At 42.1% G+C, this 27,699-nt stretch overlaps 1 protein-coding gene across 1 annotated transcript in view; it reads left to right on the forward strand.

Annotated features, from left to right (window-relative positions):
• Window positions 1-22,859, forward strand: part of LOC149324270 (uncharacterized) — a 38,315-nt gene extending 15,456 nt beyond the window's left edge. The window contains exons 4-10 of the mRNA XM_089498032.1: window positions 6,450-6,496; window positions 9,831-9,894; window positions 11,462-11,639; window positions 13,719-13,979; window positions 19,202-19,261; window positions 21,466-21,547; window positions 22,402-22,859. Coding sequence (XP_089354158.1) covers window positions 6,450-6,496; window positions 9,831-9,894; window positions 11,462-11,639; window positions 13,719-13,979; window positions 19,202-19,261; window positions 21,466-21,547; window positions 22,402-22,433 — 724 coding nt within the window. The 3' untranslated portion in view covers window positions 22,434-22,859. The remainder of the gene's footprint in view (window positions 1-6,449; window positions 6,497-9,830; window positions 9,895-11,461; window positions 11,640-13,718; window positions 13,980-19,201; window positions 19,262-21,465; window positions 21,548-22,401) is intronic.
• The last annotated feature ends 4,840 nt before the right edge of the window (window positions 22,860-27,699 follow it).

Genomic DNA, 27,699 nt, shown 5'->3' on the forward strand with positions numbered 1-27,699 from the left:
CTACATTATTTTCATATATTATTGCTTAATTAAAGTACTCATTTACTTGCATATGAATTCAAACTAAATTATATATGCTCTCTTGCTATATATGCATATTGTGTGTGTGTGCATTTCTCAAATAATATTCTTTTGTCATCCTTTCCCCTTTAACCTTCGCTTATAGTAATTCCTTCATTTCATATTTACATTCATCCTATCGTTAGACTATAATAGAGTTTCTTTTATACCCCAAACCCTATACAAATATTTTACTATGGGATTCCATTCTTTTTCCCAGTGTTTAGTTGATTTTCTGTTATTCCAAACTGTTAACTTATCCATCTCTTTTAGTTCTGTAACCTTTTCTAACCATTCTTCTATGGTGGGTATCTTCTCTAATTTCCAATTTCTTGCCAGCAATAGTCTAGCGGCTGCTATTAAATATGAAGCCACTTGCCAATGTTTTTTTCTCTGTTTCTAATCCCAAAAAGGAAGTCATGTTTTGTTTTGTTTTTAATTTTTATTTAATTTTAAAACATTACAATTGAAAAAAAGAAACAAAAAACAGTGTGTGAATTGTGGAGGGAAAGTGACAAGAAGAAGAAGAAGGAAAGAAAGAAAGAAAGAAAGAAAGAAAGAAAGAAAGAAAAGGAGAAAGAAAAGGAGAAAGAAAGGGGGAGAAGAGGAGAAAAGAAAAAAAGGAAAAGAGAAAGGAGGAAAGGAAAGGGGTACAGAGTAGAAAAGATGTATATTCATATCTAGTTTTAGTTTGGCTAATCTTAAAAGTAACGGTTTAGCAGAATAACCGAAAATAATATCAGTAATAATAAAGTAGCTTACTTTCTGCCGCTAATTCCTATTATAGTAACTGTCTCTGTTTCATAGACTGGCTTCTCTAGAAGGAAGGAGAAAAATAAAAATTCTACCTAGATCCATATCTACTTTCCTTCCCTCCCCAAATCTTTTCAATCTTCTGCCATTTACTTTCGAATTCTTGGCTTGTTCTTCCCATAGTGTGCATTGTTATTCTGTCCAAAATATAGTATTCATACATCCGTTCTTTCCATTCCTCAATTGATGGGATCACCATCGATTTCCAATGTTTGGCCAATTCTATGCATGCTGCGGATAACATATATAAAATTGTACTGATTACATTTTGAGTCAGTTTACTTTGGATCATGTCTACAATGTTCAATAAAAATATTTCTGGAAGAAAGGGGATGTTAATTTCTAGTACTGCTTGGATTTTGGCATGTATTTTAATCCAGTATTTTTTCACATTGCCACACTGCCACCAGGCGCATGGTACACAGTACTTCCAACAATTACTGTCCTGTTGTTTATTTTAGCTAATCTTCAAGGGGTTAGGTACCATCTATGAAAAAATCTTTTAAAAAATTCTTTCAAATTATTACATTTGGTAAATTTTTGATTATATTTCCAAGTATGTTCCCACTGTTCTAAAGGCATCAATCTCCCTATTGTCCTTCATCCATTTAACCGTATATTCTTTAATGGGCTCTTCCTTTAGTTCAATATCCAGAAGAAGTTTTTTTTAATCAACCCTTTGGTTCCTCCCAACAAAATTTTGTCAAACTCCTTCCATTCCTTTTCTATTCCATCTGGTTTTATATCTTTATTATATCATTCTTTAATCTGTAAGTACTGGAACCAGTTTAGTGGTTTCTCCTCTTGTTCTAATTGTTCCCTTGATTTAATTTTTGTTGTTTCTTCTGAGTAAATTAATAGATCTTCATATTTTATCCAAGATATATTATTTGGATATTCATTAAAATGGAAGGCTTCCTGTGGGGAAGTCCATTTGGGAATTTTATAATATAAATATAAATGCCAACCATATTTCAGATTAGTACTCTCTAATTTTTATTCTTCTAATACTATCCAGGCTCTTATCCACAGTAGGACACATGCTATGTAATAGAGCTCAAAATTAGGAAGTCCAGTCCCACCTTTCTCTTTCCTATCTTGCATGACCCCAAGTTTGATTCTGGGCTTTTTCCCTGCCAGATAAATTTCTGTATATCCTGGTTCCACCTCCTAAATGGTATTTTGTTTGTAATAATTGGAAGGGATAGAAATAAAAATAACATCCTTCGTAAAATAGTCATTTGAATCGTCACGACTCTACCTAATAAAGAAAGGTGTTTGTTATTCCAGTTTTGCAAGTACTTTTTGATATTCTCCCATAGGTTTTGGTAGTTATTCTTGTATAGATCTTTATTTTGACTTGTAATAACAATCCCTAAATATTTAATTTTGTTACTTAACTGTTACTTACTTCGAACATTTCCAAATCTTCTTTTAACATATCTATACTTGTTAATGGGTTTTGCAAACATATTACTAAATCATCTGCGAATGCTTGAATCTTAAATTCTGTGCCCTTATTTTTAACCCCATGAATATAATTGTTTGCCTTTGTTTATTTATTTATTTTAATATTTCGAATACCATGATAAATAAGAATGGGGATAATGGGAACCCCTGCCTGGTGCCCCTTTGTATTTTTATTGGTAAGGTTTTTTTCTCCATTAATCATTATATGTGCTTTCTGCTCAATATAAATCAACAACAAATCTCTATTTCAGGGCCTGGGCCCTTCATAAAGAAAGAAACATGTCCATCATGTAATTTATTAACGTGGATAGTATGTTAATTTTACAGAGAAATAAATCGGAACGTTAACGGAAAGCTTTCATCTGGTCTTTAGGTAGCACACCAACTTGTTAATATATATAATACAATAATAATAATATAATACTGTATTGTTTTTACATAATGTAACATCCAACTTTAATAATATCGGTGCCACAATCCATGTACAGGTTCCACTTCAACAATAAAAGACAATCATAAAAACATACATTTAAGCATTAACATTGCATATACATACACAAAAACACATCAACAGAAATTATTAACTAGAAATTCCACTTTTTGGTTTAAACAAAAAAGAGACAGTTTAAGTCATTTTCCCCATTTGTTTTTACATTTCAATTTTTCCCAAAATTGGGAAATTTCCCCAGTACATATTGTTCCCTCCTGTGAATAATACAGATCCACTCTTCATTCAACAAATCCAGAGATCGTCAAATCTATAGCTACTTCCCTGTTAAGCTGCCCTAAATACCCTGAAGGCATAAGATCCCTTGTGATCTCAGAAGCCAAACAGGGTTGGCCCTAGTTAGTATTATCCCAAGAGGCAATGCCGATTAATCCTCTGCCATCCCAGTCTTTCCACTGCTTTCAATATGTCCCGGTTTCTCTGGCCGCCTTCCACTTTCCACCTTTGTCCTCAAAGAGGGTTGCCAGATTAAAAACTGGAGAGGGCTCCTGTTCCTTTAATAGTTGGAATATAATACCCTAAAAGCACCAGGCTGTGGAAGCTAACCAGGGTCAGCCCTGGTTAGGACTTGGATAGGAGACCACCAATGAATCCCAGATGCTGAAGGACACTTTTTCAGAGCAAGGAGCTGCCAAAACCACTTCTGAGGATTCCTTGTCTAAGAAAACCCTATTTAGGGCAGGCCTAAATATCCTAATGTCATAAGCTTCCCATGTGATTTTGGAGGCTAAGCAGGGTCAGCCCTGGTTAGGACTTGGATGGGAGATCACCAATGAAGCCCAGGTGCTGTAGGCACTTTTTCAGAGCAAGGAGGTGGCAAAATCATCTTTGAGTCTTTTTTGCCTAAGAAAACCCTACAAAATTTACATGGTCATCGTAAGTCAAGAGGCGACTTAAGGACACACACACACACACACACACACACACACGTCCTGATTTGTATTTAAGTGTGTGCAATTTTTAACCAAAAGCCAGTTTAGTGTAGTGGTTTTGAGAGTTGGACTGGGATTCTGGAGACTAGGGTTCAAATCCCAGCTTGGCCATGGAAACCCCTTTCATTGCATTTCATCTGAACAGAATGAGTATTTAAATTGTGTAGACAAGTCGTCTGCAACAGTTGCCGGCCCTTGGTTTGCAAGGCAGAGGGCCCAGCCCTGGGCCAGCCATCATGCAAGGAGGGGGGGGGGGATTGCTTCCCTATGCACCGTTTCCCATCTCTGTGATGTCATCAACTCAGGTTATGATGTCATCAACCAGCCACTTGGCAACCAGGGAATCACAACTGGTGGGTTTGCTTCAAGGAGGAGCACAGGAGGCAGCAAGAAGGCTCAGCTTCTGTAGAGGAAAGGAGGGCTGTTCCACCTAAACCCCAACATTTTCCCCTGGAGGTGAGATGCTCTGCTCGCTGGAAAAACAAGACCACCACCAGCAGAGCTTAGAATCACAGAATCATAGAGTCAGAAGATACCCCAAGGGTCATCCAGTCCTTGTGGTGCCAACCCCATTCTGCCATGCAGGAACTCTCAATCAAAGCATCAACGACAGATGGCCATCCAGCCTCTGTTTAAAGACCTCCAAAGAAGGAGACTTGCCCACTCTCCAAGGGAGTGTCTTCCACTGTCAAAACAGCTCAGGACATTCCTCCTAATGTTGAGGTGGAATCTCTTTTCCTGCACCTTGCATCCATTGTTCTGGGTCCTGTTCTCTGGAGCAGCAGAAAACAACCTTGCTCCATTCTCAATGTGGCACCCCTTCAAATACTTAAACAGGGCTATTATATGACCTCTTAACCATCTCTTTTCGAGGCTAAACATTCCTAGCTCCCTGAGTCTTTCCTCATAACCTCATGGTTTCCAGGCCCTTCACCATTTTGGTGGCCCTCCTTTGGACACACATCAGATGGAGCCATGACAGTTAAAGCATATTATCAAACAGCATTAATTATACAGTGTGGCAGCAGCCTGGGAAGCAAGAAACTTAAGTGTTTGTTGCAGTCTCTCCATGCAATTCGGATACTAATAGTTTTGATCTGTTTTATCTTGTTGCTTATATTTAGTGTGTCTTTTAGCTCATCTGATTTATTTTTGTTCTTCTAAACTGTTTAAACCTGTGGGTATTGACTTTATTCGTATGCTGCCCTGAATTCTTTTGATATAGGGTAGAAATGTTCTACTAAATGATAAATAAATAGAACTGTGTGCTGTGTGGGGTCCCTTTGAAGCATCTCAGATGAAGGAATGGATGGACCAGTCTGGGATGTAAACAGTCTCTCACATAGAAAAGTGCTCCTACACTGTCATCTGCTGGACGCACATCATACTTCTCCCAGAATGATAGACCAAGGGTGCATCTGCACTGCAGAGTTTTAATGCAGTTTGGCACCACTTTAACTGCCATGGCTGAGACCAGTGCTTAGGTATTCTGGGATGTGTAGTTTTGTGAGATATTTAGCCTTCTCTGGTGCCACAACCATTGATAAAGTGCAATATCCCATTTCATTGAGCCATTACAGTTAAAGTGGTGTCAAACTGGATTATTTCAGCAGTGAAGATTAGACCTAAGTAAGCAAGGTATGAAAGCCAACATTGCATAGTGGTTAGGACTAGGACTCTGGAGGCCAAGGTTCAAATCTCGGTTCAGCCATGGAAACCTGCTGGGTGATCTTGGCCAAGTGTCACTCTCTCAGCCTCAGAGGATGGCAATGGCAAATGCCCTCTGAAAAAATGTGCCAAGTAAACCCCATAATAGGTTTGCCTTAGGGTCGCCATAAATCTGAAAGGACTTGAAGGCACACAAAAACAACAAGTCAATCTAGGATTCCAACAATTGTTTTTAAATACATTGTTAGCAGCCTTTGAGTGGCATTGTTGGGAAAAGCTGGGATAAAAATGAACAAGTAAATAAAATGATCTCAGGGAAATGTATGGGCCAGTTTGCTCATGTGCAGGCAGGGAGTGTGGGTGCAGTTAGTGATTTTCCAATGAGATGTCTCCACGTGTCCAAAAAAAGGTTTTCTTATCAAGAGTAAAAAGCCATTAAGAAATCGTCTTGAGGCCTGCTTCCCACAACCCAACTGCTTATTCAACACATACATGCATCCCTTTTGTAATCATGGCAGCGCCTCCTCTTTGTGGTCTAAGGTATGATGTTAAAGCTTTGGAGACTAGAAACCTGGTTGTGGTTGCATCTGCACTGCAGAAATAATGCTCTTTGATATTGCTTTCATTGCCATGGCTCAGTGTTGTGGAATTCTGGCATTTGTAGTTTTGAGAGATATTCAGCCTTCCCTCTCAGAGAGCTCTGGTGCTCCCTGAAATACAAGTCCCAAAATTCCATAGCATTGAGCCTTGGCAGTTAGTGCTATCAAACTGCTTTATTTCCACAGTATGACATGATCTTGTAAGGACTAGAAACTCAAGCAAAGAAATAAAGCTAAATGTTGCATAGAGTTCTACATTTTCTGTGTACAAAGAGAATGCGCACATCCTGGGCTGTGCCTTGCGCTCACTGCAGCAAGACTGAAAGCGTCACGGTCACCCATTAGGAATGGCAGTTCTCACTCAAAGCCTCCCTTCTTCTTTCTTTCTGACTTTTGCAGCCTTCAGGCCATGGACAACAGAGGCCCTGTCTCCTCCGCTCTCCCAGGTAAGAGGGGCTGAGGCCTATGGGGCAGGACAAGGGGAAGGAAGAAGGGGCAATGTGGCAGTCAATGGGAGCATGGTACTGGAGACGGTGCAAGAGGGGCTGAATTGTAGGAGGGTGGTGGAGTCTCCTTCCTTGAAGGTTTCTAAACAGAGGATGGAATGGTCTCTTTAGGGGTGCTTTAGTTATCTATTCCTGCATGGCAGTGGGATTAGATTGGATAGCCTTTGTAGGTCTCTTCCAATTCTAGGATTCATATGAGCTTGGGGAAGCAAAAGTAATATTCAGCAAAGTGAGTTGCATAGATCACACTACACAATTATAGTGCTATGATTCTCCTTTAACCGCCATGGCAATATCTTGTGGGATCCTGGGATTTGCAGCCTGATGTGAGTCATTTTAATTTTTTAAAAACCTTGTAATCATTTTAAATAAAATTTCTATGTAATTAATTTACTTCCTTTTTGTTTTTGTTGTTATTTTCCATTTTCCATTCTTCATTATTATAATTTCTGAAGTCTGCTTATTGTATATTCTACCTATGTATATCCATTTTCAATGTACAAATTATATACAGGGGTGAGTCATTTAGCATTCTTAACCAAAATACTCTAGTCCCTCCCTTGACTGCAAAACCCAGGATGCCAGAGGATGGAGCCATGCTGTTCAAAGTGAAATGATAGCACTATAATTGCGTTGTGTGAGTCAGAATTATCTACAACCTTCACAGAAGTGGTTGGACATTTTTTTATAATGTTGAACATCCTCATTTGGCTCCCACATTTGTGGAAATGGAGCGATATACCCAGCACTGTTGCACATGTGTATACATATGAGGTTGCACATTGGGTTGTGCATTTGGTTGTATACACAGTTACACAGTGTCACCATTCAACGCAAGGGTCATTTTGTATTTTTGACTATGTTTGCTGTATTTTCTATAGTTATTCTGCATTATTATTATTATTATTATTATTATTGTGTCAGTTAAGTTTGATTTGGTGGGGAGTATACTTTGTATCTATTGGTTTTGTTGTAATCTGCTTTGATTTTGTGAGAAGAAAGTGGAATAGAAATAAATCATTATTATTATATTTTAGGCAGAGTTTAATAAAGCTGGGCAATATTCAATATTTCAGTTATGGATTCATAGCCTAGAGTTATAGTTCAGTAATTGTTCCATATTCAGTAAGAATATACAGTGGAGCCTCCATATCAGCGGACTTGCCATCTGCGGATTTCAGCATCTGCGTATGTCAAGCCCACATTGTCCCTAATGGCGTCGTGTGCATACGGGCGTGATAGCAGGAGCATGTGTGTCACAGCACCATTACGGAAAATGGGACTTGAGCCCCTGCAATTTTTTGTATCCATGGGGGGTCCCGAACAGATCCCCTCCCTGCATACCAAGGTCCAACGTTTAATCTTACTGTGAAATTACATGCCTCTCCATCCCTGCTTAAGATACAGCAGCCAATGGTCTGTTCATTGACATCAATGAAGGAGCATGACCAATATAGTTGCTATCTCTTAAGGTGGGATTGGGGATTGGGCCAGGAGACAAACTAGGGCTGAAGGATGCAGAATGTCTGGGTTCTAAAGGCACAGATGTTCCCAGAATGAAGGAAGACAGGAGTGAGTTTGCAAGAATTGTGGGCAAGGAGACATCACGGTCCTTGGGGTCTTGGAGCAATTCCAAAAACTTCTGTTCTGCCAAACACATGCAAAACTCATCTCATGCTGCTATCTGCACATAATCCCCAAGAAATCCCATTGCATGCATGCATAGCGCAAGTTCCATTTGTGTATATCACCAACAGGATGTCGGACTATGGATAGTACCAGAAACATTGGGAAATTGGGGAAGTGAGCATGGAAGAGGAAACAGGCATGTGAAATCAAAGGCTTTCTTGGCCAGCATCCATAGTTTTTTTGTGGGTTTTTCTATCTATGTTGCTATGTTCTAGAAGAGTTTATTCCTGATGTTTTGCCAGCATCTGTGGCTGGCATCTTCACAGAATGCTGGCTTGGAAGAGGGTGGGGTATTTATTTCTTTATGCAGTGTCTCTCGTCTTCCTTGATTCATCTTTGAACACTGCATTTGGTGGTCCCTATGCAGACTTGTCCGCAACTGCATGGTATGTGGTAAACTCCTGTGGCCGCGAGAGGTTCCCTTCCATCCTTCACTAAGCGAAGCATTTGCTGGATTTTCTTGGTCAGTTTATAGATCATCTGGAAGTTGTTTCCCAGTTTCCCTATTCTGCCTGTGACTCCTCTGATCTATGGTAAAAAAAATCTTCCCTTTGGGTGGTTGCTTGTTTTCATTCTGGGTCTGCCAGCCCTTCTGATATCTCAGCTGGAGTAACCATTAGCCTGTAGTCCAAATGGAAGATGAATGGAAGCACCTAGACTGGGCTCTACAGGCTAATGGTTACTCAAACTCAGACATCAGAAGAGCTGGCAGTAAGAGAAGGTATTTTTACCATACATCAAAAGAGTCACATACAGAATAGAGAAACTGGTGAAGAAACACAACCAGACTGAGTCAGCCAGAAAAATCAGCAGTAGCAGAATATGTTATAAAATGGGCATAAAAGGCTGTTTGAAAACACTAAAATTCTGGACCATGCCAACAACTATCAGGTCAGAATGCACGGGGAATCAATTGAAATGCACAGACACCTGGATAACTTCAACAGGAAAGAAGAAACTCTTAAAGTGAACAAAGTTTGGCTACCAGTCCTGAAAAACAACAAAACCAAGACCCAGCAAATGCAAATGAAAAGCACCCAGGGTCAGAGGGTTTCCCAGCAGACAAAGGATCGCTAATTAAACACCCAGAGGCCTTGCCATTCACAACAGAACAAGAAACAGATTAGCATGCAAATCGCTTCCTCTCAACCAATAGTATATATACCCCACTCTCTTCCATGCCAGCATTCTCTGAAGATGCCAGCCACAGATGCTGAAGAAATGCCAGGAATAAACTCTTGTAGAACATGGCCCGTAGCCTGAAAAACCCACAAAAAACTATGGAAACAGGCACGTTTGCTTTGGTGCTTGGACCCTAGCCACTTCTCCATTCGAACCACGGATACTCTGGCCCTGCTTCTGGTACAGCCAGTTTTGATGTGCCATGGTGTCAGGTGTCCATGTTAGCAGCACCAGTCTGCAGAAATGTGCTCAAGCTGCCTTGGCCAAAGGCTGAACTGCAAGGATGTTCAATCCAGTGCCCTTTCTGCCTCTCCCAGGGAAAAGCCATTCTCACACCCACCGGTCCCACTCACTCTGGGTGTCTCTGTTCCCCTTCCTGACCTTTCTCTGCCTTCCTCAACAGATCCCCGATGTTCCGTAAGCGAGATCCCCAGTTATGGAGACGAAGAGCTGGATGAGGAGACAGTGTAAGTGTCTGTCAGGATCTGTGGACTCAGTTTCCAAAAACCAAGATGACATCTTAGTATGATTTAAACAAAGGATTTTATTCTGGAAATTGAGACAGTTCCTCTGTCCAGGGTTTGTGTCAGAACTGGAAAGCCTTGGATCATACTTAAAAGTTCCCATCATCCATCCATTCCCCTCCCTGGCTGTGATCCCAAGCCTTTGATCCAGATCAAAGTGACCGTTCATGTTTTCCCTTTCCTTTCCTGCATTACCATTCAATCACACTTAAGGAAGGAGAGCAACCCTGGTTTACAGTCCGGATCTGCTTGCAGGAACAACAGGGTCATAAAACCCCAAATCTTTCTTGCCTCTGGCCCCCTCTCATTGTTTCCCAACAGGATTCCCACCGGATTCCCATTCCCCTCTCAATAAACCAGCATCTATCATAACAATATATCACCATGTCATCTTACCATCATATCATCATGACAGAACCATATATATGGATCTAACAGTGTCTTCTGTTGTCCTCCTCAACTGGTTTTTGCCAAACCCTAGCACCAGATACAGTTCAAGTCTCCCTTATCCAAAATGTTTGAGATATAACGGTTTTGGATTATTTATTTATTTATTTATTTATTGAGATTTTGGAATATTTGCATATGCGTAATGAGATATCTTGGAGATGAGGCTTCGGTCCAAACATGAAATTCATTTATGTTTCATATAGACCTTATACACATAGCCTGAAGGTAATTACATACATAATACTTTTGATGATTTTGTAAATGAAACAAAAAAAGCAAACATGTCACTCTCTCAACCACCATGAAAAAGGTTCTGGATTTGGGAGTATTTCAGAGTTCCAGCTAAAGGAGACTCAACCTGTATATATTAGTTCCACACACAAGTGGGTTTCTTTTTTAATTCTGAGACACATTGAAAAGCAAAATGTTCACATCGCATCTGCTTTCTTTCTCTCTTTTTTCAATGTCTTAAAATAGTGCTATAGTGCATTGGGAAGGAGAACCAGTGTGGTACAGTAGTTTGAATGTCAGGCTAGGAATCTGTGAGACCAGAGTTCAAATCCCTGCTCAGCCATGGACCCCCCCCCCAGTGATATTGGGCGGGTCACACTCTCTCAGCCTCAAAGGGAGGCAAAAACAACCACCCTTTGAATAAAGTTTGGCAAGAAAATCCCATGATAGGTTCACCTTAGGGTCGCCATAAATTAGAAATGACTTGAAGGTGCACAAGAAGAACAGCAGCATTGGTAAATGGAACTTCTGCCAATGGAATTACAGAGACAGGAGCTTCTCTGATTCCCCACCAAAATAACCAGGCATGGAACAGCTGTGGAACAGCCAGTGACTCTATGGCAGGTGTGTGTGTGTGTGTGGGGGGGGGGGGGGGTTGCATCAGTGCAGAGGGAAGAAGGGAGTATCAACTTCCCCCTCTGTGCCAAAAAAAGACCTATGTTGGCGTAAGGTGGACTTAATGCCACCAGCCAGGTGCTATCTTCTTTGTGTCTTTGAGTGCTGGAGGACATCTTTCTAAGCCAAGCCTAACTCTGGTCCCTTTACTCAGGAACTTCATCTCAGCCTTGTATGCAGCCTTGGGACCTCTCTTGCCAGAAGTAACCCAACTGCAAGGTCACCAAGACCCTCCGGCCCACCTGATGATTGACATGAAGGCCAAGCTGAGGGAGTTGGGTTCCAGCGTCTCTGACGCCAGGAAGAGGCTGCTGAGATACAACATCTATTTGGTGAGTAGCCACTCTGGCTGGTAGTTTCATGTGTGTCACATTGGAGGGAGAGGTGTCCCAATCTGGCAAGGCCAGTCCTAGTTAATCCTCTGCCAGCACCACTCTTTCATCTGTTTTTGGACATCTCCTGGTTTATCTCTTCATCTCCCACTTTCCCCATTTGTCCTCAACTAGGGTTGCCAGATTGAAAACTGGAGAGAGTTTCTATATCTTTAATCCTTGAGTAGAATACCCTGAAGGCAACAGGTCCCATCTGATCATGGAAACTAACCAGGTTCAGCCCTGCTTAGTACTTGGATGAGAGACCACCAAGGAAGACCAGGTGCTGGAGAGTAGATTGCAGAAAGAACCGATAAACCCACCTCTTGAGTATTCATTGTCTAAGAAAACCTTGTGAAATTCATGAGGTTGCACATGTCAAAAGCCAACCTGAAGGTACATACACACACAGACACCAACAAATACCAGCTGCTGTAGGCTAGATTACAGAGGAAGGAACTGGCAAACCCACCTCTTAATAATTCCTTGCCTAAGAAAGTTGTGAAGTTGTCTAGGTTGAGTAGTGACTGGAAGGCACAAACACACAGAGAAGAGGGACTTTCAACAGATGTTGCTTGTCACACAACCAGTGTCAGAGTAGGAGTCTGCAGACCAGGGTTCGAATCCTGGCTCAGCCATGTAAACCCCATGATAGGTTTGCCTTAGGGTCACCATAAGTTGGAAAGACACACAACAAAAATGGGAGGATATCCCTTGGCTTACATCAGGGAAGAACAATGTAGCCCTCAAACTATGACCTATTGTGTGTGTGTGTGTGCCTTCAAGTCACCTCCTAACTTCTGATGACTCCATGAATTGGTAGGGCTTTCTTAGGCAAGGAAACCTCAGAGGTGTTTTTGCCAGTCCCTTCATTAAAAGTAGAGATTGTAGCACTTGGTGGTTTCCCATCCCAGTCCTAACCTAGGCTGACCCTAGTGCTTCCCAAATTATATTTTTAATGACATTTTGGTTTGCCACTAAAATTTGGCAGCAAATGGCTAAATGCACCACAGTCCCTCGGCAGATAAATGTGATATACCTGTTAGGATAGTCAATATCCTAATCAACAACACTTAGATAAATCCATTTGATACAATGGCTCTACACTGGTTGGAACTAACAATGCAATTTAGGCTTATGAGAAATAATTACATTTATGGAACTCAGCTTATGCAATACATAGATAAATGTCATTGGCTCAATAGGTCTTTTCTAGTTAGGACTGACAATAGGATACAATCAATTATCATTATAATTAGAGCCAATCTTGGCAACTTTAAGGATTAAACTGAATAATAATCAAGGATGATTGGGTGAATTTTATTTGGCAATAATGTTGGTGGAAGGCTGTATTTGTTAATGATGAAGTAAATCTTTCCAAATAATAATAGTAAGCGCAAGTGGAAGGTGTTGGCTGTTAATAATGATTGGGGGGTGTAATTGTTAAAATTAAATTTAAATATTGAAAAATAATAAAACACAACAAGAAAGTTATAGGTTGAGTCTCTCTTATTCAAAATGCTTAGGACCAGAAGTGCTTTGGAGTTTGGCCTTTTTTTGGATTTTGGAATAACTGTATTTCCACATACATACAGAATGAGATCTCTTGGAGATGAGATGAAAGTCTAAACACAAAATTCATTTATGTTTCATAAGCATCTTAAACACATACAGCCGGAAGGTAATTTAATGCAAAATTTGTAATAATGTTGTACATGAAACAAGGCTTGTGTACATTGAACCATCAGAAACCAAAGTTGCCACTATCTCAGCCACCCATGAATAAAGTGTTGGCTTTTGGAGAATTTTCGATTTTGGAATTCCAGAAAAGAGAGAGTCAACCTGTACTGTAAGCATGTTTTGAATTAAGAAAAGCCACTAAGCTAAGCTCCAACCCTTTCCCTTAGGCCACTTTCTCTTTTTATGTATGTGGCTCTCAAGCACATGTCAAGTGTGATGTTGCCCAAGGGCTTCTAATTAGGGCTCCTGACCACCAACGCTGGTTCTTGCTGTTATTGTTTTTGTCATTCCTCACTGCAGAAGAAGAAGCTGGCCAAGGCCATCCAGGAGAGGAAAGCCTGGAGAGAGCAACAGCTGAGGCCAGGGGAGCTTGGTGCTGAACAGGTGGGCCACCCCTGGTCTTCTCTGCAGCCCTTCTTGGTAGACTCCACATCCTCTCTGCAGTGCCCAAGCCCTTCCTACTCTCTCTTTCACCAGCCCAGCCCACCCCAAACACCACGGGGGGTCAGGACGGAGATGGAGTCAGGAAAATCCAGCATGGGGACAGAGAAGAGCATGCAGGTGAGTGGGGTCGGGGAGAGGGGTCTGGTGGTGGTGGTAGAACCCATAGACAAGACTGGGAGAAGTCACCTGGAGACATGAGGGGGGCAGGAGTGGAGGGGACCTTGCCATCCACCGAGACTCTGCAGCACTCTTGTATCACTTAGATTTGTATGGATGCAGTTAAGATAATCTTAGATAAGCAGATGGCACCATATTACTAGCAGAAAACATCACAGACTTGGAACAAATACCAAGCAAGGTCCAAGACAAAAGTGCAAAGGCAGGCTTGTTGCTAAACACTGAAGAAACAAAAATAATACCACAGAAACAAATAAATGCAACCAAGGCCCAAAACAGACAGGCTGAAAAAAACATTGCTGGGCTGTGTTGGCGCATTTCACGCCAGAACCATGGCGACTGCATGCCCTGCCTCCAATCTGGGCTGCCAAAAAGAAGCAGCTTTACTGCTCCTTTTTGGCCCAGTCCTTTTAATAAGATGTGGCCCCAGCTTGGCTTCTGGGGCGTGTGTCATCTAAACCCAACACCCGGAATGTGACTCGAAGATAAGTTATTTGACCCGTCTATTTTGGGCCTAAGACAATGAAGAAATCGAAATAGTTAAAAGAGTTCCCATACCTTGGATCAACCACTGATCAGAAAAGTGACTGCAGTCAAGAAATAAGAAGAAGACTAAGAACAGGAAAGGTAGCTATGAAAGAACTGGATAAGATTTTAAAGAATAAAGATATTCATTTGAGCACTAAAATCAGAATTGTCCGAGCCATTGTATTCCCCATTGCCGTGTAGGGATGTAGAGAGAACTGGACAGTGGAAAAAGCGGATAAGAAGAAAATCAACTCCTTTGAAATGTGGTACTAGAGAAGTAGCCCTATTGAGAAAGCCATGTGGACAGCCAAAAAACCCAAACAAATAGGTGCTTAAACAGAAATCTCCCTGGAAGCCAAGATGACAAAACTATTGTATTTTGGTCACATCATGAGAAGGTACAAATAATTGGAAAAAAACAATAATGCTAAGAAAAGTGGAGGGAAGCAGAAAGAGAGGGAGACCATGCAGCAGATGGCTAGACTCAATAAGGGAAGCCATGGAAATAAATCTACAAGAATTAAGCAGAGCAGTGGAGGAAAAGGGGAGCTTGGCGATGTCTCATCCACAGGGTCACCATGAGTTGGGGCCAACTTGCAGGTAGTTAACAACAAACTGAACTGATGGTTGTGCAACCCCATACCCTTCTGCTGAATCCTGAGTTGTGCTGCTTATTGTCTCCTTGTAAAATGAGGAAGAATGCACAGGAGCTGCTTGTGCAAACCCAAGGAATCAGCTGGTACAACAAAGGCACTGATGGAGAAGAAGGCACAAATGCATGCGTAAAGGCTGCCCTTGTAGAAGTCTGCTTATGCAGCTGTGAATTGAACACAGATGTTGTGCAGGGCCCAGAAAAGTATAACTGCATGCATAACGAAGCCCACATATGCAAAAAGCACCAACTGTATTCATAGTGTCATAGAGTTAGACAAGACCACAAGGGCCATCAAGTCTAATCCTTTGCTATGCAGGAATATGGAATTACTGCATTCCTGAAAGATTTGAAGCATTGTACTGCATATACTCATGTATAAATCTAGAAATTTTAGTCACAACATTAATCCAAAAAAACTTGACTCGATTTATTCATGGGTGAATGATTTTTATCAAAATAGGAACCATCCTCTTCTCTGCGTACAGTGTGGTGAAAGGAAGGAGCTTAGTCCATCTTGGGAGAAACCTAAAAGAAGCAGTGACACCCCCCCCCCCCCATGACTTTCTCCATTGTGGCACCATTTCTGGCCCTTTTCAATGCCTTGATGGAAAAACAGCAGTACTCTTTGGCATTATTTTCCTTTGCTTCATCCTTTACATCCTTTGTAACATTTCCCTGAGTTTTACTTTCAATCTATCCACAGTTTATATCAAAATCCATAATTTTGGCCTCAAAACCTATACTGGATTTATACATGAGTTCAACTTATACATAAGTATATACAGTATATATTTATATTGAGCATATTTATTTTGGATTATATTCTACCTTCTTCACAGAACTGGAAGTCAAGTTTGTTCACAGTATTTTTTTTGAAAAAGAAACCACTAAAAACACAATGGCTCAGACCCAACATCAGAGCGCATAGTGTAAATCATGTGAGCAACGCATGCAAATCTTTGCATGTGCACTGAGTGTGCTATGCCTCTCCTTGTGTTGAACAGCAACACTGCAGAACTGAACACTCACCCAGGTGTACATGTGCATCTGTACCAGCATGCACAGGTCCATCTCCACAAATGTGAACTGAATGTGGACCTTGTGTGTGGAGTGAAAATGTCCATCTGCTTTTGCTGGGGAACGTACACCTGAGTCAGACACTTGCAGAATTCTGATCAGTAAAAGTATAATATTAAAATACAAGCCAACCATCACATCAGAACAAAAATATTTACATGGCTTCTCCATCAAAGCTCCTCTGGGTGTCTAACAACATGTGTAAAAACAATCCAAAATGAAAACTAATAGAAATCAAATGGGGAAGAGAGCACATTGGCAGAAGCACTAAAAACAGTCAGAATAAAATTATCTTCACCTGTACTTTGTGTTGTTCCAGCATAGTGGTTTGAGCATTGGCTTAGGACTACGGAAGCCCAGGGTTTGAATCCCCACTTGGCCATGGAAATGCACTGGATGACCCAGGATAAGTCACACTCTCTCAGCCTCAGAGGAGGGCAAAGGCAAACCTCCTCAGGATAAACCCTACCCCATAACTCTACAGGAGGGTTGTCATAAATCAAAATTGAGCACAATCATAATAACAGGGTAGTGTGTCTAATGGTTGGATTGTTGGGCTGGATCAGGATTCAAATCCTTGCTCAGCTATGGAAAGCCACTGGGCAAGTCACAGTGGACTTTATCACATGTGAGGAATTTCTCTTAATTTTGAATGAAAAGAAAGTGGGGCCAGAATGCATTTAAGTGAATTCACTTGTTCAGCGAATTTACATGAATGGGAATTGCATTCAAACTGGCTTCCCATTGCCCGAAAATAGCACGCCATTGCCCAAATTTGCATGTGGTAGTCTATCACACAATAACGTGAAACCCCATGATTGCGTTTGGTTTGCCATTGGATTATACAGTACTTCCAATTTCCTTTGTCTGATAATGTCCAGTCTCTCAAGGCTTGCCTATACTGCTGAAAAATGCCATACTCACCCTGAAGCCAAACCCAGGGATTTTATGAGAGTGGATGGAATGAGAGAATTATAATGTTTACCAAAAGCACCATCAATCCACCCCAATAGAGGCCACACGAGGCCATGGATAGTCGTTTGTTTTTATTGAGTTAATTTTTATTGAGTTGGCTAATTCTTGTATGGCAGGGGGGTTGGACTGGATGGCCCTAGTGGTCTCTTCCAACCCTATGATTCTATATTGTGCTTGTCTCTCATTATGGGACCCAAGGCAGCTCACAAATTTGCATTGAAACAAAATATAGGTAGAATTATGGATAATACAAAAGGTTAAAAAAAAAAAACCAAGCAATCACATTAAAAACATTAAACCGTTTTTAAAAGACAGTGTGTGTGTGTGTGTGTGTGTGTGTGTGTGTGTGTGTGTGTATAAAATGAAGATGGTAAAAAGTGCAAATAAAACATACCCCAACTAAAAGACCTTTTGCAAGAGACAGTCAACGCTTAAAGCAGTGGTTCTCAACCTTCCTAATGTTGCGACCCTTTAATACAGTACACATATTTTTGATGGTCATTGGTGACCCCCAACCAATGGTCTCGGTTCCTAGGACCATCAAAAATATGTGTTTCTGATGGTCTTAGGTAACCCCTGTGAAAGGGCCCCAAAGGGGTCGCGATCCACAGGTTGAGAACTGCTGGCTTAAAGGCATGGGGAGAGCAAACCAACAGAAAAAGAGCAGAAAGTCTTGTCTTCAATGGCAGGGAATTCCACAAGTTGGAAGCACCACTGAGAAGGTTCTCTCCCATGTCCTCCCCGAAAGTGCCTGTGATGATGAGATTGAGAAGAGAAAGGCCTCCATTGAGGCTCTTAAGACCAGGTAGAGTCCTATTGAGAGACATGCTCTTATGTTGTATACATTGTAAGGTTACACTTCCTTGCTGAGTGCCTTTACTTTTAGCTGCTACATGCTTTCCTCTAATTGAGATTCATGGTATGCTGTTAGGGGGTAAATTAGTCATGAACAGCAGTTATCTTTTGCAGGCAGGAAAGGCAGCCTGCCTCCATAGGACTTGGCAGGCATTCAGAGTTGTACAGAATAGCACACACACGTCCCCTTGCCTTAAAGCAGAAACAGGGGAATGAACAGACTGGGACACCCAGAAAGACAAATGCAGTTTAGAAATCTCTGCTAGGATCACTGAATGCTTTGGAAATCTCTCCTTGCATCAGGAGATAATGCCCTGGCTTCGTTCCAGCCTTTGCGTGAGATATTGGCTGCATCCCTTTGATGAGTCCCAACTAGAGTAGACCCATCCAATCAGTTGTTGAATGATGAGTCAACATGGAAATTATTTGTTGTTATTATTATTATTATTATTAATGTTTATTTATATAGTGCAATAAATTTACATGGCACTTTATAGAGATTAATTAGTTAATTAGACATTTCCCTGCCCGCAGGCTTGCAATCTAAAAAGACATGACACAAGAGAAGGGAATGGCAGTGGGGAAGGGGGAAAGTCCAGCGGCTCTTCTCTCCCTCTGAGGCCTGGACCATGGCAGATGGACTGCAAGGAGGGCTCTCCTTCTTACACTGGGCTTAATGGACTTAATGGGTCTCCTCTAGTCAGGACTAAAATAAGGTTTAGGGTATTATTATTATCTCGCCCTTGTCCCAAAATTGGGAATCAGAGCAGCTTACAATATGAAAAAACAAGTATTGTTTTGACTGTGAACTTAGAAACATAGGAAGAACCTAACAAAATGAATTCCAACAGGGAGAAATGAAAGATATTACACTTCAGCAGTAAAAATGACATGCACAGATATAGGATGGGGGACAAGGGGATAGGATGCTCCAGATGAGAAGGAGCATAAAGTTCAAAGGGTCCAGGAGGCATGTAGTCCAGCCCATTTTGAGGCATTTAACCAGGGATATATCAAGTGCTTACAAGAAATAAAGTCCTTTCTTCTTTCTTTCTTTCTTTCTTTGATTTAGGATACCCCAGCTCCTGAGTTTCCAAGGATCAAACCTCCTGAGAGATTTCATCGGCGGAGTGTGAGTTGCACGATCCTCGTTTTGCTAAAGTGGAGCACAAAAGCACAGGGGCAGGCCGGGTTAGAGAGCTTCAGGGAGAGGGGAAGACCTAGTGCTTGGGATTGCAGTTTAGCAGGCTTTATATGTGCCAAGGACCTTGGGTCTAGAGCTTCAAAAGACCTCCATGACAAATCCCTACTTAGTTCAAAAACGCACTGAGGAAAAATGAGTTTTGGTAGCCTTCCCCAACCTTGCAGGGTGATCGTGAAAAACATAGCAAGCCTCAAATTCTTAGGGAGATGGGTATGTTTAGCCTGGAGAAGTGAGGGTTAAGAGGTGACAAGATAGCCCTGTTTAAATATTTGAAGGGGTGTCATATTGTTCATGGAACAAGCTTGTTTCCTGCTGCTCCAGAGAATGCGACCTGGAGCAATGGATTCAAACTACAGGAAAAGAGGAATTTATCAGACAAGGTAAATTGGCAGTATAATCCAATGGCAATCTGAACACAATCATGGGGTTTAACATTATTGCGTGATAGACTACCACACACAAATTTGGGCAATGGGAAGTCAGTCTGAACGCAATCATGGGGTTTCACGTTATTGCATGATAAACTACCACATGCAAATTCAGGCAATGGCACACTATTTTCGGGCAACGGGGAGCCAGTTCAAATGCAATGAGCATTCACGTAAATTCTCTAAATTAGCGAATCCACATGAATGCATTCTGGCCCCACTTTCTTTTCATTTGAAATTAAGAGAAATTCCTCCGGTGTGATAAACTCCAGAGATTCCACCTAAACAGTAGAAAAAACTTCCTGACAGTAAGAGCTGTTCAATGATGGAAGACTTTTAAACAGAAGCAGTAGATGGTGCTTTGATTGTGTCTTCCTGCATGGCAGAAGGGGTTTGGACTGGATAGCACCCTGGGGTCTTTCCAACTCTGTGATTCTGTGTTTCTATGATGCTACACATTCCCTTTGCATAAGAATTGATGATGCTAAGCAATAGGGTCTTTGGGTTCTCCTGAATTTGGCTGCAAGTCAGCCAGACCCAAAAGCCTGATAAACTGGGAATCACTCTGTGCAACTTTCCACCATCTCTCCAGGTTCCTCCTTGAATGATAATTATTTATCCTAACATGGCCAGTGCAGAGAGTCATCCTTCTCCAAAGTGGAGCCTGGCCAGAATGAGGACACCATCCCTTACCCACAGCATACATATATTCATGGGAGAACCAGTGATGAATAATGTGTAGATGACCAGATTCTGGGTCAGAGTTTTTGTATGGAGCACCAGAAACTCTCTCCTTGAATGCCCTTGAAGCACATCTTGTGCTGCATAAGAAGATATAGGAAAGGGTTTTTCTCTCTCTGTGTATGTGTGTCTGCACAAAGACTGAGGTCTGCTCTTCTGTCTCTTTCCAGTGGAGCCAAAACACTGTGGGAGAACATGGGAGCGGGGCCACCTCTGCTGTGGCACTCCAGATGGAGAACATACTGGCACATTTATTTATTATTATTATTATTATTATTATTATTAACCTTTATTTATAAAGCGCTGTAAATTTACACAGCGCTGTACATACAATCTTTTTAATTGGACGGTTCCCTGCCCTCGGGCTTACAATCTAGAAAGACACGACACAGAGGGAGTGGTGGTGGGGAAGGGGCCTCTCTAGTAGGATAATACATATAAAATACATAGCAATACAGGAAATGATTCAATAATAGACTGCCACATGCAAATTCGGGCAATGGCATGCTATTTTCGGGCAATGGGAAGCCAGTTTGAACACAATGCGCATTCACGTAATTGCGCTAAACTAGCGACTTTAAGTGAATGCGTTCTGGCCCCACTTTCTTTTTATTCGAATTTAAGAGAAATTCCTCCCGTTTGATAAACTCCATATATGCCATTGATATGTGAGAATGTCAATTCAAATTCAAAATCCTTTGTATGTGGAAATGAAATAGCAAGTCCAGTTTTAATGACAGACATAGCCATTGGGTATGGAAATGAGGTGGAAACCTTTGGGACTGGGGCTTGGGGGTCTGCCACCCAAGTAGTAGCCAGGCATGATTCTGCTGCTTAATTTCCAAAATCAGATGGGATTGTATGTGTGTGATAAGGGGAGGAGAGGATGGATTGACTGTGGATAAGGAATCCTACATCTTTCTCAGCCCAACTAACTCCCTCCCTTTGCTTTGGTCCATCCAGGACACAGCAGATGATCATTCCAGGGGGAGCATGACACCCCAGGGAGTACTCCAGAGAAGTGCTGGCAAAACAGACACCATGTGTAAGTACCTCCTTGAGTCCATAAGGGACATCTTGTGCCACACATGTACACAAATCTCTCTTCCAGTGCATGGAAACCTAGTGGGAGATAACAGCACTCTTTTGGTGATGCAGCCTTTTAGTTACTTTTTGAGTTATGAGAGTCCGGCCTCTCTGAATGGCAGAGAAAGAATATTGCAAGACTCAAGTGCTGACATGTGTTGTGCCTTGTGTTGCTGAAGAAAAAACATTTGGATTTTTTTTGGGGGGGATTAAGTAATTTAGTTGCTTATTTTAGTTACCATAGCCACTTATTTTACCATATATACTCCACTATAAGTCAACTTCGTGTATAAGTCAAGGGCAGATTTTGGGTCCAAAATTATGGATTTTTATGTGACCTGTGCATATGTTGAGGGTAAAACTTAAGGGCATATAACAAAGGATCTAAATGGTGAAGCAAAGGAAAACAATGCCAAAGAATTTACTAAATTCCAGCAGACGTAACTTTGTGCTCGCTTTAAAGGCTGGATGGGTGAGAGAACAGAGGGAGGTCAGTCCTTCCAGGACACTCTTGCCTTTCCCTTTTTTTAAAATGAGAGTTAAAGTACAGTACCTACATTAACACATGGATAGGTCAACTCAGTTTTTTTGGGGTCAATTTTTTGACCTAAATACTAGACTTATACATGAGTATATACAGTAGTTACTTTTCAGAAATGAGAAATAAAGAGTTGCTCAGAAAATACCCCTCAGTTTAAATGGTGCCGTGTTTTCGTTCTAGCGCCAGAGGATGGAATTAGGTTTTCAAGCTCTACCTGAACAGCCTGTCCTGAACTCTAACTGGATCTTTTTGGTCTCTTCTCTTTTCTGTAGCTTCACGTCCTTCCCCTGACAGAGGTCAATGATCAGGCGCAAGTCATCAGTGCCTTTGCACATGCACAAGCGTGCCACCCTCTGCCAGGCATCCCTCTGGGGACCCCAAGAACATCAGGGAAGCTGGACAAGGCTGAACTGTGCATCCCCCCCACAACTAAGCAGCAACCATAAAAGACACACCCTCATTTCCACAATGAGTTTAAGATCTCTTCTTCCTAGGGCAGTGGTAGCAAACCTATGACACGCATGCCAGAGGTGGCACTCAGAGCCCTCTCTGTGGGCACGCACTCTGTCATCCCAGCACAGAGTTCACCAGTTTGTCACTAGAAAGCCAGAGGAACGTGGCACTTCATGATAAATAAGTGGGGTTTGGGTTGCAGTTTGGTCACTCAGTCTGTAAAAGGTCCATCATCACTCCTAGGGTAACCACCCTCTCACTTAGCCTGGAGCTAAATAATTACAAATAACTAGTTAGCTGAAATAATCCTTTCCCTAGCAACCAAAAATGCATTAATGGCCATCTGGGGAGCATTGGGAAGCAGCCATTCCCAAGAGACCAGGAATGGTGTCATACCCATACAGAGGCTATTATGCTCAATAAATATGAATTGGTTGACTTAATGCTGAGGCAGGGAGCTGCTTCTTGCCAAAGTCTGCATGCATGCATTGGAAGAAAGCATGCTAAAGGGTAGGGCAAGAGAGCCTGGATCCTTGCCCAAGTCAAGCTGCTATATTCAAAGTACAAACTGGTATCTCTCTCCAACCTACCCAAATTCCTTCTACTGACAAAGAAATTGTTTCATTAGTGTGTTCAGGAAAGCAGTCAGTGCTTGACAATCTTGTTTATTTCTAGTGAATGGAGATCCTGCCGAACTCAGACTGGTACATCCCCCATTGTGAAGTATTGTGCAGTTTCCAGAAATATTGGGGAATCTTATCTGGATTTGAAAGAGGGCAAATGCCTATACTGTTGGCCCTCTGTTTTTGTGAGGGATCCGTTCCAGACCCCCCTCCCATGAAAGCAGAGGCTCGCACATATTCAAGCCCCATAGGCTTGAATGGAGTGTATCCCCATGTCCGCATGGCGGGCGCACACGCCACTGAAAATAGCGGAGGTCGCCACTCCACAGATTTTCAAGGTCATGGGTCTCAGATCTGTGAGTTAGGAGGGGCGACTGTACTTAGTTGGCTTTGTCTAATGTTGTTGCATCAAGTCTCCAAACCATCTGAGGGTCATTATCAGTACCCAGAGGCACAAGCTTTTCACTTACCGCTCTAGGAAAAACATTGAGGTCATGTTTTGCCCCACCTTCAGGTAACAGCACCCAATTTAGGCAAAGGTTATAGACAAAGAGGCAAAGCCACAGAGACACAGAGGCAGACCTAGACCCTAGATCTATGGTTGTGTTTCAATCTGTAGTCCCTTAGGTTTAGCTACACCCCTATATCCCCCTCAGATTGGTCAGGTTTTAGCACCTGTGCCATTTTCTCCTTTCTTTACTTTGAGAAACAGCATGAATTGAATATAGACTGTTCTGTCAGTCTTTACTGCTGTCTTTGTGTTTGTGCTCAACCTGGTTTTCCTTTTTTGGGAGAGCTGTCCTAGTTAATCCCACCCGCGGAGACCATGGGACCGGCCCCAGACCTGCCCTGCCACCGATTGCCGCCCCCCCAGGGGCTGCCGGCGATCGCGCCAATTGGCGCGATCGCTGTCGGCCTCCTCCTCCTCCCCGCCCTGTGGGGAGGCTCTGGGGCCGCCGGCGAACGCCGTCCTCCCAGGCCTCCCCCACCTCCTCTGCCCCGCCCCCAGGCCGGCGCGGGGCATGGAGGAGGGGGGAGGAGGAGGAGGAGGAGGAAGAGGAGGAGGAGGTGGTGAGTGGCCAGAGGCCTCTGGCTACAAGGTTGTTTTTTATTTTTATTTTTGGTGCTTTTAATGCTAACAAGTCTCCCTTGTTTTGACAATGATAGTGTGATGATGATGATGATGATGATGATGATGATGATGATGATGATGATATGAGTCAGCTTCAGAGGTATGCAGGCACTGTTTCAGAAGCCGAGAGAGTGTGACTTTCCAAAGTGCCTTTTCTGTGTGTTTTTGGTTCTTTAATGGTGATATTGATATCAGCAAGCCTCTGAGGCATGGCCAATGTAAATTGCTGTGATTTTTACAAACTCATGCGCAGTGAAGAAAAACCACAGTCCCTTGACCAAGTACACACTTCTGAGAAGTATAGTTGGTGCAAGAAACCTGAAATGGCAAATCCACTTCTTGTGAAACCACCTGGACATGTTCAATATATGCATAGCCATGTTAAACCATATTCAGTGTGAAACCCAAAGAGTTTGGTTCTGCAATAAGCTTCTGATTAAATACGCAAGAGATTGCCATGTTAAGTAAAGCCATGTGAAATGCCCAAATGTGCTTAGTGTGTGTTTTGGAATTGTGTGTGTGTGTATGGGGGGGGGGGGTGTTTGGCCAGAAAGGGAAGTCCATTTCTGCCATCTGTGCCCTCATGCCTTCAAGATACAAGGGCTGGGAGGTGTGGTTGTTGTGTGCCTTCAAGTCGTTTTCCTGACTTATTATGAAACGATCCTGTGCAAAGTTTTTTCAGGGTGGTGGTGGTTTGCCATTGCCTTCCCTTGAGGCTGAGAGAGTGTGACTTGCCCCCCCCCCCGGGCAAAGTTTGGGTTTGTTGCTGTGTGTGCCTTCCAAGTTGTTATGGCTTCTGTGGGGTTTTTCTGGGCAGAGGGGGTGGGGATGCCATTGCCATCCTCTGAGGCTGAGAGAGTGTGACATGCCCAAGGCAAAAAAAAAAAAAAAAAAAAGGAAAGACGGAAAGACGTAGTAGTTAATTTTTCAAACCCTTTCCTTCCTAATAAAGTCTTGTGTGCAGAAGAGGCAGGAGGGGGGTTGCTTTTGCAGAACTGCAAGGCTGCAGAAAAGAGAAAAGAAAAAAAGAGAGAGGTTGCATAACGACTGGTTTGGTTTTTACTTCAAAATATGATGTGTGCAGTGTATGTAGGAATTGTTTTTTAATATTGTATTTATTTATTTATTTATTTATTTAAAAAAGTATTTAATTATTTATTTTTTGACTTCAGCCCCCCAGTTGTCTGAGGGACAGCAACCCGGCCCCCGGCTCAAAAAGGTTGCCTACCCCTGCTGGTTAATTGTCCTTTAAGATCCTGCAATGGAGCTTTTCACCCAAACTAGTGAACCTAGTGCACTACTCTTAACAAGGCCTGGCTGAGAGTAGACTGCCAATAACATAGTTGCTGGCATCAGAGCCACACTTGCCTCCTGTGCCAATTGTGTGGCCTGTATGCATGAAGGAGAAGAAAAGATCATGGCCCCACTGTCACTGAGTTTCTCGCAAGCCTATCATTCTTTTCTTTCCATCTTTTTTTTTCATACCAAGTTGAAAGGCTTGGTGGTATTTTCACTTGCACTGAAATCTGAAATCTGCCCAAATTGTTGACACATTTTCCCCATGATTTGCACAATTTACCTAATTTATATGATTTTCCCCATTCACTAAAGTATGATATTTTGTATTTTTAAAACATTATGCAGATTTTGGGCATTTGCATTTTAAATAGTTGCATTGTTTTTTGCACACACTGAGATTCCACATCACAGCCTACATTTTGTAACTGCAAATCTGTAGCTACACCCAGATGTTTTCCAACTCTATTTTTCTAATATCCATCAGTCTCTCCACTGGCTACCAATGTGCATTGGAGACCTGCATGTTGTAACATCCTAGCATCCCCCTAGGCAAATATGGAAGTTATGAAACTACTCTGTTCTACTTCCCATTATGAAGACTTAAGTCCCATGCTGAATTGAGTCTTGGAAATGCCCTGTAAACTTCACAATTGGGCAGGTGCTCATGGCAAGGGGCACATTTTGCCAAAACAGGTCTGAAAGATGCAGAAATGCTTCCTTTCATTATCCAGTGGCCATAGGACAGAGAAGCTCTCCTCCAGCACATTTCATACCAGTTAATTTTCTTCCTGTCTGCTTTCTTCACTGTTCAGCTTTCACAACTATACATAGAAATTGAAAATAGGAAAGCTTGGATCATTCTGAGTTTGGTTTTTAACTATATGCATTTTATAAGCCACTTGCACAAAGTTACTGCAAAAATATTTGAAGAAAAGCTGGGACTGGGTGGGAATCCAGTGGCCCTCCAGAGGTTGGATGGACTGCAAGTCCCAGCTGCACTTCATTTAGGCAAGGATAAGGGATGCTAGGTGCTGCAGTCCAGCAACTTCTATTGGGATGGAGATGACACAGATCCAGAGGAAAAGGGGACACAGGTATTGCAAGGACAGAAGGATGGCAGTGAAACCTGTCCCATCAGGAGATAAAACTGTCCTGCTGATTTTTCTGGCTGGCCCAGTCTGCAGTAGCAGAACATGCCACAAACCATCCTGGGCATAAAATTCTGTTTGAAAACACTGAAATTCTGGACCATGCCAACCACTACCATGTCAGGATGCACAGAGAAGCCACTGAAATCCACAAACATCTGGATAATTTCAACCGGAAAGAAAAAACCCTTAAAGTGAACAAAATTTGGCTACCAGTCCTAAAGAATAGCAAAATAAGGACTCAGCAAATGCAAATGGGAAACCACTCAGAGTCAGGGGCTTTCCCAGCAGATAATGATCACCAATTAGCAGACACTATTCCTCTTCTGCATTAGCCTCCCAGCCTGAGGCCAGCCATCAGCACAGAACAAGACACATGCAAAGCACTCCTGCATTCCCAGGCTCACACAGTATATATACACCCACCTTTTCCAGGCAAAGCATTCTCTGAAGATGCCAGCCACAGATGCTGGCAAAACGTCAAGAAGAAACTCTTCTAGAACATGGCCACATACCCTGAAAAACCCACAAAAAACTATGGATGCCAGCCAGGAAAGCCTTCGATTTCACACAGGTGCGTTTATAATTGGCTGATCAGCTGAACTCAAAAAGGTGCTCAACAATGGCTCCTCTTCTTCATCCTGGACAGAAGTGACCAGTCGGGTGCTACAGGGTTCTGTCCTGGGCCCAGTGTTATTCAACATCTTTATCAATGACATGTATGAATGAATGGAGGGTATGCTTATCAAATTTGCAGATGACACAAAATTAGGAGGAGTAGCTAATACCCCAGAGGACAGGATCAAAATTCAAAATGACCTTAATAGATTAGAAAGCTGGGCCAAAACTAACAAAATGAACTTCAGCATGGAGAAATGTAAGGTACTACGCTTAGGTAGAAAAAATGAAATGCAT

The sequence above is a fragment of the Sceloporus occidentalis genome, unplaced genomic scaffold, assembly GCF_023333645.1.
Source record: "Sceloporus occidentalis isolate IW3139 unplaced genomic scaffold, rSceOcc1.0.p SCAF_1, whole genome shotgun sequence".
Classification (NCBI taxonomy): Eukaryota; Metazoa; Chordata; class Lepidosauria; order Squamata; family Phrynosomatidae; genus Sceloporus; species Sceloporus occidentalis.